This window comes from Populus alba, chromosome 11 (assembly GCF_005239225.2).
Source record: "Populus alba chromosome 11, ASM523922v2, whole genome shotgun sequence".
In the NCBI taxonomy this organism is placed as follows: domain Eukaryota; kingdom Viridiplantae; phylum Streptophyta; class Magnoliopsida; order Malpighiales; family Salicaceae; genus Populus; species Populus alba.
Window position 1 is genome coordinate 17,705,197 of NC_133294.1, and position 13,699 is coordinate 17,718,895.

A 13,699-nucleotide genomic window follows, 5' to 3' on the forward strand; every position below is an offset into this window, starting at 1 on the left:
GGACTAGCCTAATGGGCTGTGGTATAGATGGATGAAACAATTGATGAAACGAGACAGAGATCACCATGTTCTCTGTTTCTCTCTGACAGAGCTTGCCAAGTATATGCTCAGGAACCAGCATGGAAGACTTAGAGAAAAAGGACTGATACTTTTCTGGTAAATTCATATTCCATTTCTGAAGAAAAAAGGTTTCCATAGCCGATTAGAAACTGACTAGAAAGTCGAAAGCTCAAGTTACTGTCAGAGTTGAGTGCCATTCAAGCATGAACGCAAGTCCGTAGGTTACTTTACGGTTCCAGATCCGACCATGTTAACCAGCTGCAGGAGTTTTGGAACCTTGATGTAAGAAATGGGAGATCATAAAACAAATCATTCAATACGAAACCAACTTTACAAACCAATGATGACAATAATACAAATAAATACAAACCAAAGCAGTGACCCCCAATAAGAAATTGGACGAGTTCATCATGCTAAGTAATACGAAAGAGAATTTTCCTATGATTTAACAGATTTTATGTGAGAACGAATGTCGAGGCAATCCATCACCGTTTTGTATACATCCCTTGTGCCAACGATGAGAGATCGAAGTATCCTGCGGGCTGAGTTGGAGCAACAGGGAATGCTGGAGGAGGCAGAGTTGGATTCGAGTTCGTCACGCCATTGATAGGAGCTCCTGGCCCTGGCCTATACATGCTGCATATATAATTCACAAGAATTAATTTTTAAGTGTCCGAGGCAAACCAGACCTTACAAAACATGCAAGGACCACTCTTAGCCATGACTTACTTCAACTGGAGGGGATAACCCTCATTCTGTTGCAACATGATTGTTTTGCTTCGGGTTTTGACCACTCTCAGTGTTGGCTATGTCAACTCTAAACTGTGAACTAGCTGATTTCATCACTTAAAATAACTTGAATTTGGAAACATAAAGTTCTAAGAACCAGACCCAGAAAGATCTATACTTGGGATTTATAAACTAAAAAGAATTCAGCAATAAATAAATGACTGCACCAGAGTCCTCAGTGTCTACCTTGATATTGGGAAATTAGTTGAATTCCCTGCTGAATAGGTTTGCTGGCCGCTTCCCATCTGGTGCGAGAAAAGAATAATTGATGAGAGATCGAGCTTTTAAAATAAAAAAGGTATGGGGAAATCGCTTCGAAGCTCAACCTGAATATATGTCTGTGGATAAGTGCTTGGCATCACCATCCCAGGAACTTGATAGCCATAGCTTCCCCAACTCTGAGCAGGTAAGTGAACGCCATTGGAACCGGGTCTATGTGCATTGGCAGGAACGGTTTGGGATCCACCACCAGTCCTTGCTGCAGCAGTCATGTGGAATTGCTGTTGCTGGGATAACATTGCAAGTTTCTGTTGCTGGACGGAAAACGGAGAAACCGTACTGGACTGTGCATAATCCACAAACAAAATGGTAAGATGAACATGAATCTCTTTTACGCAAGAAAAGGGCTAGATGAAAATTACAAATGGCACAAATGGACTGTTGTGCATCAAAGATTCCATAATGCCACCTTCCATACTCCATTTTATCAAATGATAGAAAACTATGGACACTGAAACTTTAGTATCGATCTGTCTTAAAAAAGAAATTACAAAGACACCTTCACCCCTTTTTTCTTGTCAGAACAGCCAATTGGGAAGCTAACATATATGCCATAGATGGCCAAAAAATAGTGTTGCTTATAATCCTCTGCCATGATAGCTTTGTGATGGACACTCACACACACACACAGAGCTCTTCACAACTTTTTATCATATGATCACTGAATTGAACCTTTTTTCTTCCACAATACCCTGTCCGCATTTAATCATGCTTCTAAAAATTTTCAATGTAGACATTTTTTTCACAATACATACCTTGTTGAAGAGGTTCATAGGATCATTATTTGAATACTCTAGGGGTTTCTGTAAAGGAGGTGAAGTTAAGGTTGGTTGTGTCATGCTTTCAATAAAATTTGATGTACCACTTCTCTCTGGTGTTGATTTTGCTTCAGCAGCTGCAAGATTCTTTGACAATTATGGAACTGGGAAACCAGGAAAAAACGGGAAAAGAGCATCTCAATGTCAATAATTTCTTTTATAAAATTATTAGGAGCAAAAACTCACCTTTTAAACCAGTCCATCCAATATCATGAGCAGGAGTCGTGGAATTACTCCCCCTAGAATCATCCATGCAAAGCAAATTAAAAAGTTCAGTTGCATAATCAACTTTTGGTGGTGTTTCAACTTTGGTTGCACTTTCTTCCTTCTTTTCTAATTCAACTTTTGGGGCTGCTGGTTCTGACTTCCGCACAGGTTCTTGTGGTTTGGTATCACGTACCACCTGTTTGCAGTCTGTTAGTTTAGTTGTATGCATGGCTAGCAGCCAAAGCAACACATTACCGTGCATGTTAAACACACATGATGACACACAAGGAAAAGCACAACAGGCCATTCCTCTCTAACTCTACTGCAATTGATCGGTCAGAGATGGATTCGATCCCAGAATTAGCTCTATCCCACCTCCTGCCTAGTGATAAAAATATTGAATCTTTCCTGGTACCATATTACCAGCCTTAACTATTACTATTAAAGGCATATCCCGAGCTAGATCTATATTAATTGCCTGCCCCAGTTTCTGGCTGTAACAACTTCCTCTCTTACACTCTAACAATCAAATGGTTCTTCAATTAAACCCCAAATGGAATCAACTGTTCAGAACTCTATCAATCAGTTGATAATCAATACAAATTATATTCCTAATTTTTTTGACACTTTGTATCTATTATGATTTTCCTTTGTTTGGTTCATACATAATATATATTACTTAAATTAAAATGGTACTGGAAGGGAGAAGGGAAATGGAATGTTGCATGTGAAAAAAAGGCAAGAGGAAGCAAAAATGTATCTACCGGTTGAGATGCTTTAACAGGCATTGGAGTGGATGCTTTAACAGGCGCCAGAGTGGAACTTCTCGAAGCAGGACTACTGTCATTTGTAATGGGTGGACGGGTAATTCTTCTCTCCTCAGAACCATGGTTAGTGCCATTCATTCGGCCATGCCCACTTCTTGGTTCTGGTCTATAAATTGAGGTCCCCTCTCCACTCCCCCTCGAAGGTGATTTGACTTTTCCATCCCTAGGAACCCATCTCTTCTCTTCATATCTAACATATAACATAAGCATCCTTAAGTTCAACATCAGGTAGAAAACTAATGATATGGACAAAGCAGTGTGACAAAGTCATACTTTGCTCGAATGAAATTCTCGATTCCAACTCTGTCATAATTAGGAGGCAACTCTGCTTCCCAGTAGTTATTTGATCTCTCATTCCCTGTAGCTGTGGAAAACAAGAAACAAAAACCTGATCTCAGATGCAACTTGGAAAAATCGAGAGGTAAACAATTTAGAGAATTAAAAATCATGCTTACATTGGATAAATGCAATCTGCTCTGGAAGCCACGTGTCTAAAGTGGCTGATCTAACCTGTGTCAGGGTCATAAAGGAGATGAATAAGCACATTGTAGAAGAATGTGCGAATAGTTGCAAACTGAATCGCGGGATGGTCATCACTCTTCACTTGAAAAAAGAAGAAGATATACATGATTTTAATGGAATAAAATGCTCCACCTTTGATATGTGTACTCCAAGACTCCTGTGGATACCTGAACACTGCATGCATATGAAGATTCCTAGATTCACACTAGCCCATCTAGGCCCTCTGTATAGAAAATGAGACAGCATTGCAAATCATAAATCCTCAAACCCATACATTGCATTATACTACTAAAAAGCCAGTTCCTGATAGGAACATTGGCGTAACAAGAAAAAGGTCAGCAATTTGAAAACCTGCATTATTTCTTATACACAACTTATATTGTGCTTAGATACCTACTTGCTTTTGCAGTCAGCGCACTCCCGATTCTCCGGTAATTTAAGGAGGCTTTCCAGTATCTGCAATCAAAATAACCACAAAAGTGAATGTCATTTTAAATCACAAGCTAAGGAAAACAGAATCAGAGTTAATGAATCCAATCAATTGATGACATCATATAGACTAGAAATTACAAGAAAGTTATCTGTAAGGCCATAATGCCTGCTATGAAAAGAGAAGTTGAAGCAACAATCACAGAGCTTTGCTTTGGATTTTGCAGAGAACAGTCCACATTATATTGCGAAAATTATCATTGGCTTTATTAATTTGTAAGCATCTTACTTTTATTAACTTTTTTAATTTGTAAAAATTATAATTGACTTCCATGCTAATGGCATGAGGCAGGTGGATAGAACACTAACAACTTCAATAAAATAAGAGTCTACAACTGTACAGCGAACTACAACTAATTCCAAATACCACACAACATGGATATGATATCTAACAAAAAAAGAAAAAGAGAAATGAAACACAGCCCCACAGTTGTTAATTGCACAAAATCCATAGTGCAAAAACCAACAACTCCGCAACACTTGTCTAGTTACAGACAGCACGACCCTTTAATTTCAGTCAGTCTCCGCACCACCAGAAACCTTCGACAGCTATGTTATGAATTTTTAAAAAGTTTCTTCCTTTGTCGGCCCATTTTTTTAGCATACATGATTAGCAAAACATTCAATGTAAAAACAATCCAAATACATAAGAAACTAAGACAACTCAAAACAGATTCCATTCCATGTTTATAATTTGAAGAAAAACCAATTCAAATTGTGGAACAAGAACGTAATTTCAGACAAGTGCAATGAAAAAAAACAGATTAAATATAACTATGCCTTTCCTGTAACTGACCAAGACACCTAAGATCTAGTAAAACATAAGCAAAACAGATGAACTTTTACTAAAATGAATGAAGAAACAAATACAAGACAGAGACTTTATCTAAAAAACAGCTTATAATTCCAAACCGAACAAAGAAAAAGAAGCAAAACATCAACACAGAGAGAAAAGAAACTAAAGAAGAGACCTTTCTGTGCTTTGCATTAAGTTCTTTCGAAACATTAGCCTTCTCATTCATGTTTTTGCACTCTCTCTCTCTCTCTCTCTAATGAAACAAAAACTTATACTTCCCTTTCTCTCAGAGAAAAACTGAATACTTCTTTGTATGGCGGCTTAGAATCCAACAAAGGCCGACAGTACAGGGAAAGGAAGTTAAAAGGTATGGAAGAAGAAGAAGAGAAGCCAAAGTGGGAATCTTTTCTCCCTTTCTCTTTGCTTCGGTTTTTGAATGGAGACCAGCGTGTCCTTGCACGCGTTAAATGGGAACGAACCACTTTTGAGCTTTGAGGACACAATCCCTCAATGTCTAGTACGTTTCTAAATCAACCTTTCTACTTTATTTATTAACAATTTGACCATTGTAAGTTCGTTTTTTTATTATTTATATTCAACTACGCATTAGAGCTATACTAAAATTTAACATGTACATGAATTAATATTTTTTTTATATATATATATATATCTATTAATTATTATATTATAATTATGAAAAACTATCATATTACAATTAAAAACCTCCAAATCTAAAATGAACTTAATGGGAAAAAAAAATTATTTCCCCGACCTCGAACCCAGAACCCAGAACCCAGAACCCAATGAATATAGGACATGGATGAAAAACCTAAAACTACCCCTCTTTCATGTCCAAGTTTCTATTGGTTATTTATACAAGTAAATTGTGTTTCAAACGATATTTTATGAAAAATTAAGATTTTTCTTGTTTAAAATTATTTTTTTATATTTTTAAATTATTTTGATCTACTAATATAAAAAATTATTTTTTAAAAAATAAAATAATAGCTATTTCACTCTCAAACACCCCTTGATAAATGGGAATGGTTGGGAAAGGCCTAAATTTGAGAAAAGCTAGAAGTTTAAGGGGGTGAATTGACAAAACGTCAATTGTTAAAGGCCCAAACACAATTTTATCCAAGAGGTGGCCGCTCTCTTTTACGTGGCTTGTTCACGCTTGGGTGGGTGGCAATTTGACGCCGCAATTATTCTTGCTCTTCGAAAATGAAAAAATACGCCGCGGAGAGGTTTTTCATTAATTTTTTTCTTCTTCTTTTTCATTGCCATATCCTTACTCTTTCTTTCTTTTTATTTTTTATTTTTATTTTTTTGGCCTTTTAATTTTTTAATTTTTCCTCTTGGATAGCAGCATGGCCACAACCCAAAATGAAAAATGATGAACCATGCTTGCAAGCAACCTCCTCCTCTCCAAAATAATGCCCTTTCATGCTATTTGTTAATAGAAAAATTAAAGTCTTTATCAAATTTGATTTCTTAATTAGGAGTTTTGAGTTCTCCCCACCATTGATTGCAGGTACTACCTAGCATCCATTCATTTTGACTTATAGATCAAAGTTATTAAATGTAATATTTGTTTTTGTTTATAAAATTGTTTTTGGATATATTTTAAAAATATGTTTGGTTTTGAAAAATTATTAAATTGATATTTTTTTTAGTGTTTTATGATAGGTTTGATGTTCTGTTATCAAAAATAAAAAAATTATTTTAATGTATTTTAAAATAAAAAATACTTTTAAAAAAACACTATACATTATAATATCAAACATACATTAAATTTGGCTTGATTCATGACCCGACTCAAAACATGAGTTAGAGGTTGGATACTTGGATGAGTTGGCCCAATTAATAAAAAAATATCATTTTGAAGAATTTTTTTCTTAAAAGTAAAACCGAGTTTTAACTAACTCAACCTAGGAGTGAGTAAAAAAATTGAAAAACCGATTAAACTGAAAAAAATAACTAAAAAAACCGAATCATGAAAAAAAAACCTATTACAATTTTGAAAAAACTGATTGTTTGATTCGGTTTTGGTTTTATAAGCCTGAAATTAAAAAAATCAAACCGAATTGGACCAAAACAAAAAAAAAACCAAAAAAAAATCAAGCCGAAACCGAGCTAAACCGAAAAAACAAGCTAATCTGGTTTCAACAGGTTTTTGTCCTAAAAAACTAAACCAAACTTAAACCGGCCAGTTTGAACTGGTTTCATTTTTTTTTTAAAAAAAATTTAGTTTGGTTATTTTTTTTTTGATAAAAACTGAACCGAACAAAAAATGATCATCCCCACCTAATCATAGGTTGACTTGTTAAGCTTATTCTATCATTTTTTTTTTTTTTTTTTTTTTAATTTGGTGTGGATAGAATAGAAATCAATTATGAAGTTAGTAAATTATTAATGAACAATATTTCTTTTCGATTATTTTAAAATTTGAATCCGCATGCTTAACAACTTCGTTGCTTCATTTAGGTTTTTTTCCAACTTAAATTAAATGGTAGGAGAATATTGTTGAAAGTTGAGAACTTGAGACCAATGCCATGAATGGTGAAGAACTACCCAGGTTGGTGTGCCTAAACCCTTCTTAATCTCCCAACTTCACATTGACAAATACAAAGAAAGAATTATGGAAGATGTAATTAAGCATTTAATTAAACTTATCATATATTATTAAAATATTTTTTTTTATAATTGCTTTTTTATTATTTTTAACATTAATATATTAAAACAATAATAAAATATCTAAAAATATCAATTTAATATTTTTTTAAAATAAAAAAACTATTTAAAATACTCTTTGAAAAATAGAAAAAATGACATTATTTTAAAAATAAATAAAATCTCAAGTGGATATATGCCGACCATTTATATGAAAAAAATCAGGCGAAACCAATCCAATAACCCTATTTGTTGTCTGTATCCAACCCCTTACCATCATTTTTTTTTGACAAATTGCAACTGTCTATTTTCCCTTATGATCTAACCCTTTTCCAACTATAATTGGTAAACCTTAGTTGGATTGTTTTAAAAAATCTAATTTGATTAAACTTGTTGATCGATCATTGATTTATAATTTAATTAATCTTAATTAAATTTTATTTAGATTCGATCACAATAAATACTAAAAATAAAATAAAATAGCTATAACTATATTGTTTTGGATAAAAATAATAGATTTGTTTTATAACTATTTTGGATAAAATAGCTATAATGATGTTGTTTTAAAAAATTTTTTATTTAATTAAACTAGGATTAACCCGACTGAGTTGATTTATGATTTAATTATTTTAACTAAATTTTACTTAGACTCGATCGATCACGATAAATACTAAAATACAAGTAAAATAACTACAATGATATTATTTTGGATAAAAACAATAAATTTGATTTGACCCAGCAATTTATAAATCAACCCGACAGCTTGATAACTCAAATCTTTTTTCCAGCTAGGACCACAACCTTGGTAGCCATTCAACACAAAGTTGCATGGAAATCAAAATCTTTTTGACAAATTGCGATTGTCCATTTTCTCTAATGATCTTCACAATTATATTGTAACCCTTGATGGACGTTAGTTAGATCAAATCCTACTGATTGGATTCCAATTAGATTTTCCATTAATAATGCAAAAGTGAATTATGTGGACAAGATGCCGGCTCCTTTCCCAGTTCTGTTCTTGAAAATCCAAAGCCGAAAGATCCTAGCGTCAACTATCTCGTTCTGGATTTTCACATGAAATTACAGGAGATTTCATGTGAGCGCTAGAACTTACTGTGTGTAGAAATTGGAAAAAAAAAAAAAAAAGTTCTTGTAAATGGACAAAACTTCGAATCACAAAAAGTTGATTGAATATTTGCCCATCAATGCCCGCAGGCCTTATCAAACCATTTTTTCTTGATTTTGTTACCTCTGTTCAACTACCATCAATGAGCACAGAAGAAAATGAAAATGATAGAGATGCATAATGTTCTTAGCACTAGCTAGGGCTTCACCATTAGTCAAGGCAGCTTCAACTAGACCTGAAATCACAAGCTAAACCAGACTAAACCACCCTCATTAAGATAAGCTTGAACATGAGTCAATTGGGTTATCTGGGCCACCATCCCTAGCTGTTAGGAATCATGCCACTTCAGAATTGACTTCAATTACAAGTACAATAATATGTTATCGATAATGGTTCAACAGAACAATCATTCGATAGTATTCAGATTAGAATATTCAATCTCAGACAAAGCGTGTAAGAGAGAAGAAAACTAGAGCTGTGCTGCCATAATTGGATGGTATAAACAATATGCTTTGAAAGTTCAGAAGAACCCCACCTTGATGGGCAATTTGAACGCAATGGAAGTTGTTAGATGACTTGTGTCAGATGACACTGTAATGGAGGTTTCTTGAGCTCCAGGTGTAATTTTTGTCTTTCTGAACCCAAAAAAGAGGGGTCGGAGTTCTCCAAGAAGTGTCTAATTGTCTATCACAAGACATGGTGCAGGAAGCTCAACTGCAATTCTATATCCAATATTTGTTGAATATTGCAGGCAGGATTCAAGGAAGAAGACCAACTGTAGCCTTTTTCCAACTGCTGTTGTCTTGGTGCCAACAATCTCAAATAGAAATCCTTCACAATGTTTCCAACCAGTATTAGCTCAGAAATCAAAGCCAATTTTGGTTTTGAAAAGCTGTCCACAGTTAAGAATCTTGTTCAATCTGAGAAGTTTCAACAGCTCAATCATTGAAATTAAGATAAACTGGGAAGTCCCAGGTGCCCCATGCGTTTGTTATAGTACAAGTTTGAATAAATCAAAGTGCCCATTTTCATCTCTGCTGTCATCCTCGCTTTCAAACAAACCTACTCGCAGGCTGTCTCAAAGTTTTATTGCATTAAAGAGAACCAAGAAAGCATGCGAGACCAGATACAATATCGACATTTTACTAGAATTAGTTTATGTGGTAGGCAGAAGAAAACTTTATTTATGATAATGAGCAAATTTGTCCATAACAGAGAACACAGCAACATTGCCATGAGAGAAAAGGGAGAAAAACGGGCACGATAGAATTAACAAAGGTAGACACCTCATACTCCATAAAAGTATAGAGCAGACCTATGGAAGTGCATTTCTTAGCATGTGTAGTGCCATGTCCCCTCCATGGTCTAGAATTCTGGTCATATCACTCTCTTTTCTTAAGCATCTTTGTATCAACTCCTCCACTATAAGGTGCAACATTGTATGCATACCGTTGGAGAACAGAGAAGACAACCATCTCCAAAATTACCAGGACATTCTGATAAGCTTCTTCAAGGTGCTCCACATCCAACCAAAAATGATTAGACCGAATGATGCCCATCGAAACAAGCATCTCAAGCACTATTCCCTGCACATGGTAAAAAAATGGCCTTCATGGACAAGTGATGGCATCCATACACCATGAATAAAACTGGGCAAGACAAAAGCAGGGAAAGGGAGAAAGACAGAAGGAAGTTGCAATCCTCTGAGATCTGGAGATGCACATACATTATACACAAGAACCTACATATGTTTAGACATTTAGAGCCACAGCTATAACCTCCTGATCTGTTCTAGAGAACAAGTTAACCCACTTCCTCAGTTCTGGAACTCTGATTAGACAGTCCAAATGATTAGCGGTGATTTAAAAAGCATTTACAATGAGTTTCCCGAAGGTATTCTATAGGCCCATAAAACTACAAAATGCATTAGGTACACTGCACAGCTCTATTTCAAGGCTTTTGAAGAGTCTCCAAATGGAATTTAATCAAATATGCATGGCCCTGATCTCAAATTTAAAGGCACAAGCAAACAAGCCACAGCCATCTTTTTTCAGTAGCTTATCCATATCGAAAGCACTAATCTGATATATTCGAGCCAATTAAAATCTGAACCACTCACACCAAATATCCCAATAAAACTTGAATCCGAACCATCTCAAAGCAAAAGATTTAGCTAGCATATAGAGTAGCTTCCCATTAGAATGGCTCTGTTTTAAGTGACTTGCAGAGGCCCGCCTATTTTCTTCTTAAATAAATCGTGAAAATGATACTTGCACAAGGTGCCATAATCTTCAAAGATTGTAAAATTCCTTTTGATCGGATTAACCTGGATATTCTCCCTGTCTATCCTATCGGGGATGAGGGGGATTTGGTTGGTTTGCTTCAGGTTGTTAGGTCTCCTTTTGTGCCCTTGGAGCCCTTGAGGGCTTGGTTTGCACCTTTGGCTTAAGAACACACACCCACCCTTTGCACAACAAAGCAGGAGGGAGAGAGAAAAGATGAACAGGAAGCAGAATGAGTACGGGAAGGATACTTACCTGCCAAAAGCAAAAGAAGACAACCCCTTTGATGCATAAGAACTTTGCAAGAGGCTTGTGTGGTGCCAACTCTTTTGCAAATACATGGTAAAACACTAGCAGAGAATACAAAGCCAGTGAAACGGAAATGTTGAGGATAATGGTGAATGTCCAACTCAACCAATTGGGGTAAATGCCAAGCATTTGCAGAGTTACCATCAAGATCGCACATGTTGGGCGAATGATGACAAATTGCCATGTCCAGTGTTTGAGCACTACTAAATTACGGTGGTCTAGCCGCACCGTGTGAGGCTGCATTTTATATAAACGTAATGTGCTTAAAAACTTGGATAGACAAGTCAACGGTAGCATTCCTCTCATGTAACTGTTATATATTATAAACTATAAACAGGAAAGAAACTGCAGAAATCATTTCCATACCACAAAAAGTGTCATTGGGAAGGCATGGTGAATCTCTCTTCCTTTGACCTCATCAGGCACAATATTGTTGCTAATGGATATTTTCAGGTAACTATATAGCAATGACAAGAACTTGGCAATCACCTGCAAGTAGAAATGAGAAACTAGAACTGATGTCATAAGCGAAAGGAGTTACAAAACAAAGTTAAATCACAATTATTTCATTGAAAACTCACCAGGGCCTCATAACATTCCTTAACTGAATCCAAAAACGTGAAGAATGCTTCACTCCCCTGGAAATTCAACAAACCCACAAAGGAATCAACAGCATATATGGGAGCCATTAGGATAATAATTATTATGGCCTTCTGTTCCTTTGGGTTTTTCCAGTTAAACAGATGCTGAGATAGGAGCTGCACTGTGAAGAGCAGTGTAAGCAGCACACAGAACCCGCACCCTAATAGGGTAATCTGTCCACGATCCATATTGCTGAAATCCATGATTAAACAGCTAATTGAGAAGCAGAAATCTACAAAAGAACATCAGCAAATCATCAGAACCTTTTTTACCAGTTCTCAGTGGTAGGAATAAATAAAGCAAATGCTGCTTTAACAGATCAAAGTCAGAAAATAAAAGGATAATCAATAAGTTAAATTCTAAAACAATTGCAAGGTGGAAAATGGTGATAGCAGAAGCAATCAACTACTATTCCTCTATACTGCACACTCAGATCTGCAACTGGAAAACATCAATTTAGGATATATCGGTGGATGATAAATGTGTGAGCTTTACTGATGCATCCAACTTAGGGTAACATGCATATCCGTGCATATGTGCACATGTAAATAGGCACACAAGTACCAAGATCTACAGTAAGCAGTTACAGAGCTGCCAATGATGGCACAACCGAGATGCAATCCTCTAGTTTCAGAAGAAAAATTCAGCTATCCAATACACGAACAGAATTTTAGGAGCAAATGAAGCCCGTCACGAAAATAAATCCTTTTAAAAACAAAGCAATAATCCAACACAATTACCAAAGTTTGGCTCACTTGTATGTTCTTTTTGAGATAATGAATTCAGAGACATATTGGGAACTTCATCAATCCATAACTGTGGCAGTAATGCATACGCACGCACATATATGCAGATGCAAATAGGAACATGTATCAACATTTTTAAGTTAACATTTTCAGGGTCATCAATAATGGCAGGTATAAAATATCATGAAGCACAACTACTGATTAATCCCATGATGCCGCAGCAATGTAATCCTCTTAATCAAACCATAAACTACATTCTAGTAAGAACCAAAGCAACCATTTCAAGAAGATACCAACCTCAGTGTAATCTTAAGAGAACTGAACAATATAAAGTTTGTGAGGTTTCTTTAACGTAGAAAAACGAAACACTTACAGGACCAAGAAGATGAAGTGAGACTGAGATTTTCTTGATTGAGTTTTTTTGTCTTCTTTTCCTGCTTCTCTGGGATACTGTAAGAGAACCCACTATATAGTTTTGAAGATACAATGATTGGAGTTAAACTAAACCATAAATCACTGTTCCAAGCGAATGATCACACGACCGGTTAAAAAAAATCCACGTATTGTTTCTTTAATTATTTCACAAACTTAGAGCGTGATGGAAAGTAATAAATAAGGCCAATCAAGATCAAGATTTTGCCTCCAGTCAGTTCTCGACACCTAGCAGTCTGCGAGTCCATGTTCTCTTATTCATTTGATTTGCCATAAAAGGGACAAACGGGAGAGATTTCTTTCGTTTTCACTATTTTCGTTTTTTATCTTTCTGTGGTGAAGAAGGGCTAAGGACCTGTTTCAAAGGAAACTGGGAAATAAAGAGGACTGGTGGATCGTCGACGAAACTGTTGGTCAACCTATGGTTGTTGAGCCATAATTTAGTTTTTATTTGGGACTGTGGTGATGAAAATTTTTAAAAATATATTTTTAGATTTTTAAAATTATTTTTAATATTAATACATTTAAACTATTAAAAAATACTATTTTAATATTTTTTTTATACCAAGTATACTTTTAAAAATCTTCTAAAAACAGTTTTTAAAGACACTTTAAAACATGTATTTGGTGGATTTTGTGAGTTGATTCGCAAGTTCGGGATCAACCCAAGATCTGATTAAAAATTTTTTATTTGAAACAATA

At 35.3% G+C, this 13,699-nt stretch overlaps 2 protein-coding genes across 5 annotated transcripts; both read right to left on the minus strand.

Annotated features, from left to right (window-relative positions):
* Nucleotides 1–355: 355 nt before the first annotated feature.
* LOC118031436 (ADP-ribosylation factor GTPase-activating protein AGD5) lies at nucleotides 356–5,228 on the minus strand. Of its 3 annotated transcripts, none has more exons than XM_035035859.2 (11): nucleotides 4,963–5,228; nucleotides 3,900–3,958; nucleotides 3,635–3,725; nucleotides 3,436–3,490; nucleotides 3,254–3,344; nucleotides 2,918–3,170; nucleotides 2,133–2,349; nucleotides 1,884–2,023; nucleotides 1,176–1,412; nucleotides 1,036–1,094; nucleotides 356–696 (listed from the first exon to the last, which is right to left on the minus strand). In XM_035035859.2, the coding sequence occupies exons 1-11, from the start codon at nucleotides 5,011–5,013 to the stop codon at nucleotides 546–548; spliced, it is 1,404 nt and encodes a 467-aa protein (XP_034891750.1). In that variant the 5' UTR covers nucleotides 5,014–5,228; the 3' UTR covers nucleotides 356–545. The 3 variants fall into 3 exon arrangements, with proteins under 3 accessions (XP_034891750.1, XP_034891751.1, XP_073268894.1); XM_035035860.2 differs by having other exon boundaries at nucleotides 3,896–3,958; XM_073412793.1 differs by lacking the exons at nucleotides 3,900–3,958; nucleotides 4,963–5,228 and having other exon boundaries at nucleotides 2,918–3,162; nucleotides 3,607–3,689.
* Nucleotides 5,229–9,741: 4,513 nt separating this feature from the next.
* On the minus strand, nucleotides 9,742–13,097 carry LOC118031437 (uncharacterized). 2 transcript variants are annotated; one of them, XM_035035862.2, is made up of 5 exons: nucleotides 12,939–13,097; nucleotides 11,759–12,051; nucleotides 11,544–11,666; nucleotides 11,124–11,414; nucleotides 9,742–10,172 (listed from the first exon to the last, which is right to left on the minus strand). In XM_035035862.2, exons 2-5 carry the CDS (start codon nucleotides 12,020–12,022, stop codon nucleotides 9,969–9,971), a joined length of 882 nt encoding a protein of 293 aa, XP_034891753.1. In that variant the 5' UTR covers nucleotides 12,023–12,051; nucleotides 12,939–13,097; the 3' UTR covers nucleotides 9,742–9,968. The 2 variants fall into 2 exon arrangements, with proteins under 2 accessions (XP_034891753.1, XP_034891754.1); XM_035035863.2 differs by lacking the exon at nucleotides 12,939–13,097 and adding an exon at nucleotides 12,863–12,881.
* Nucleotides 13,098–13,699: the final 602 nt, after the last annotated feature.

Bases quoted from the DNA above. Each gene is read 5' to 3' on its own strand.
- LOC118031437 (XM_035035862.2), bottom strand. From the start codon at position 12,022: ATGGATTTCAGCAATATGGATCGTGGACAGATTACCCTATTAGGGTGC. The intron at 11,667-11,758 runs GTGAGTTTTCAA...TTCTACTTGCAG, and splicing joins AGGAATGTTATGAGGCCCTG to GTGATTGCCAAGTTCTTGTC. The intron at 11,415-11,543 runs GTATGGAAATGA...TATAAAATGCAG, and splicing joins TCCCAATGACACTTTTTGTG to CCTCACACGGTGCGGCTAGA.
- LOC118031436 (XM_035035859.2), bottom strand. From the start codon at position 5,013: ATGAATGAGAAGGCTAATGTTTCGAAAGAACTTAATGCAAAGCACAGA. The intron at 3,345-3,435 runs GTAAGCATGATT...TGTTTTCCACAG, and splicing joins GCAGATTGCATTTATCCAAT to CTACAGGGAATGAGAGATCA. The intron at 697-1,035 runs GTAGACACTGAG...TTATATATGCAG, and splicing joins ACTAATTTCCCAATATCAAG to CATGTATAGGCCAGGGCCAG.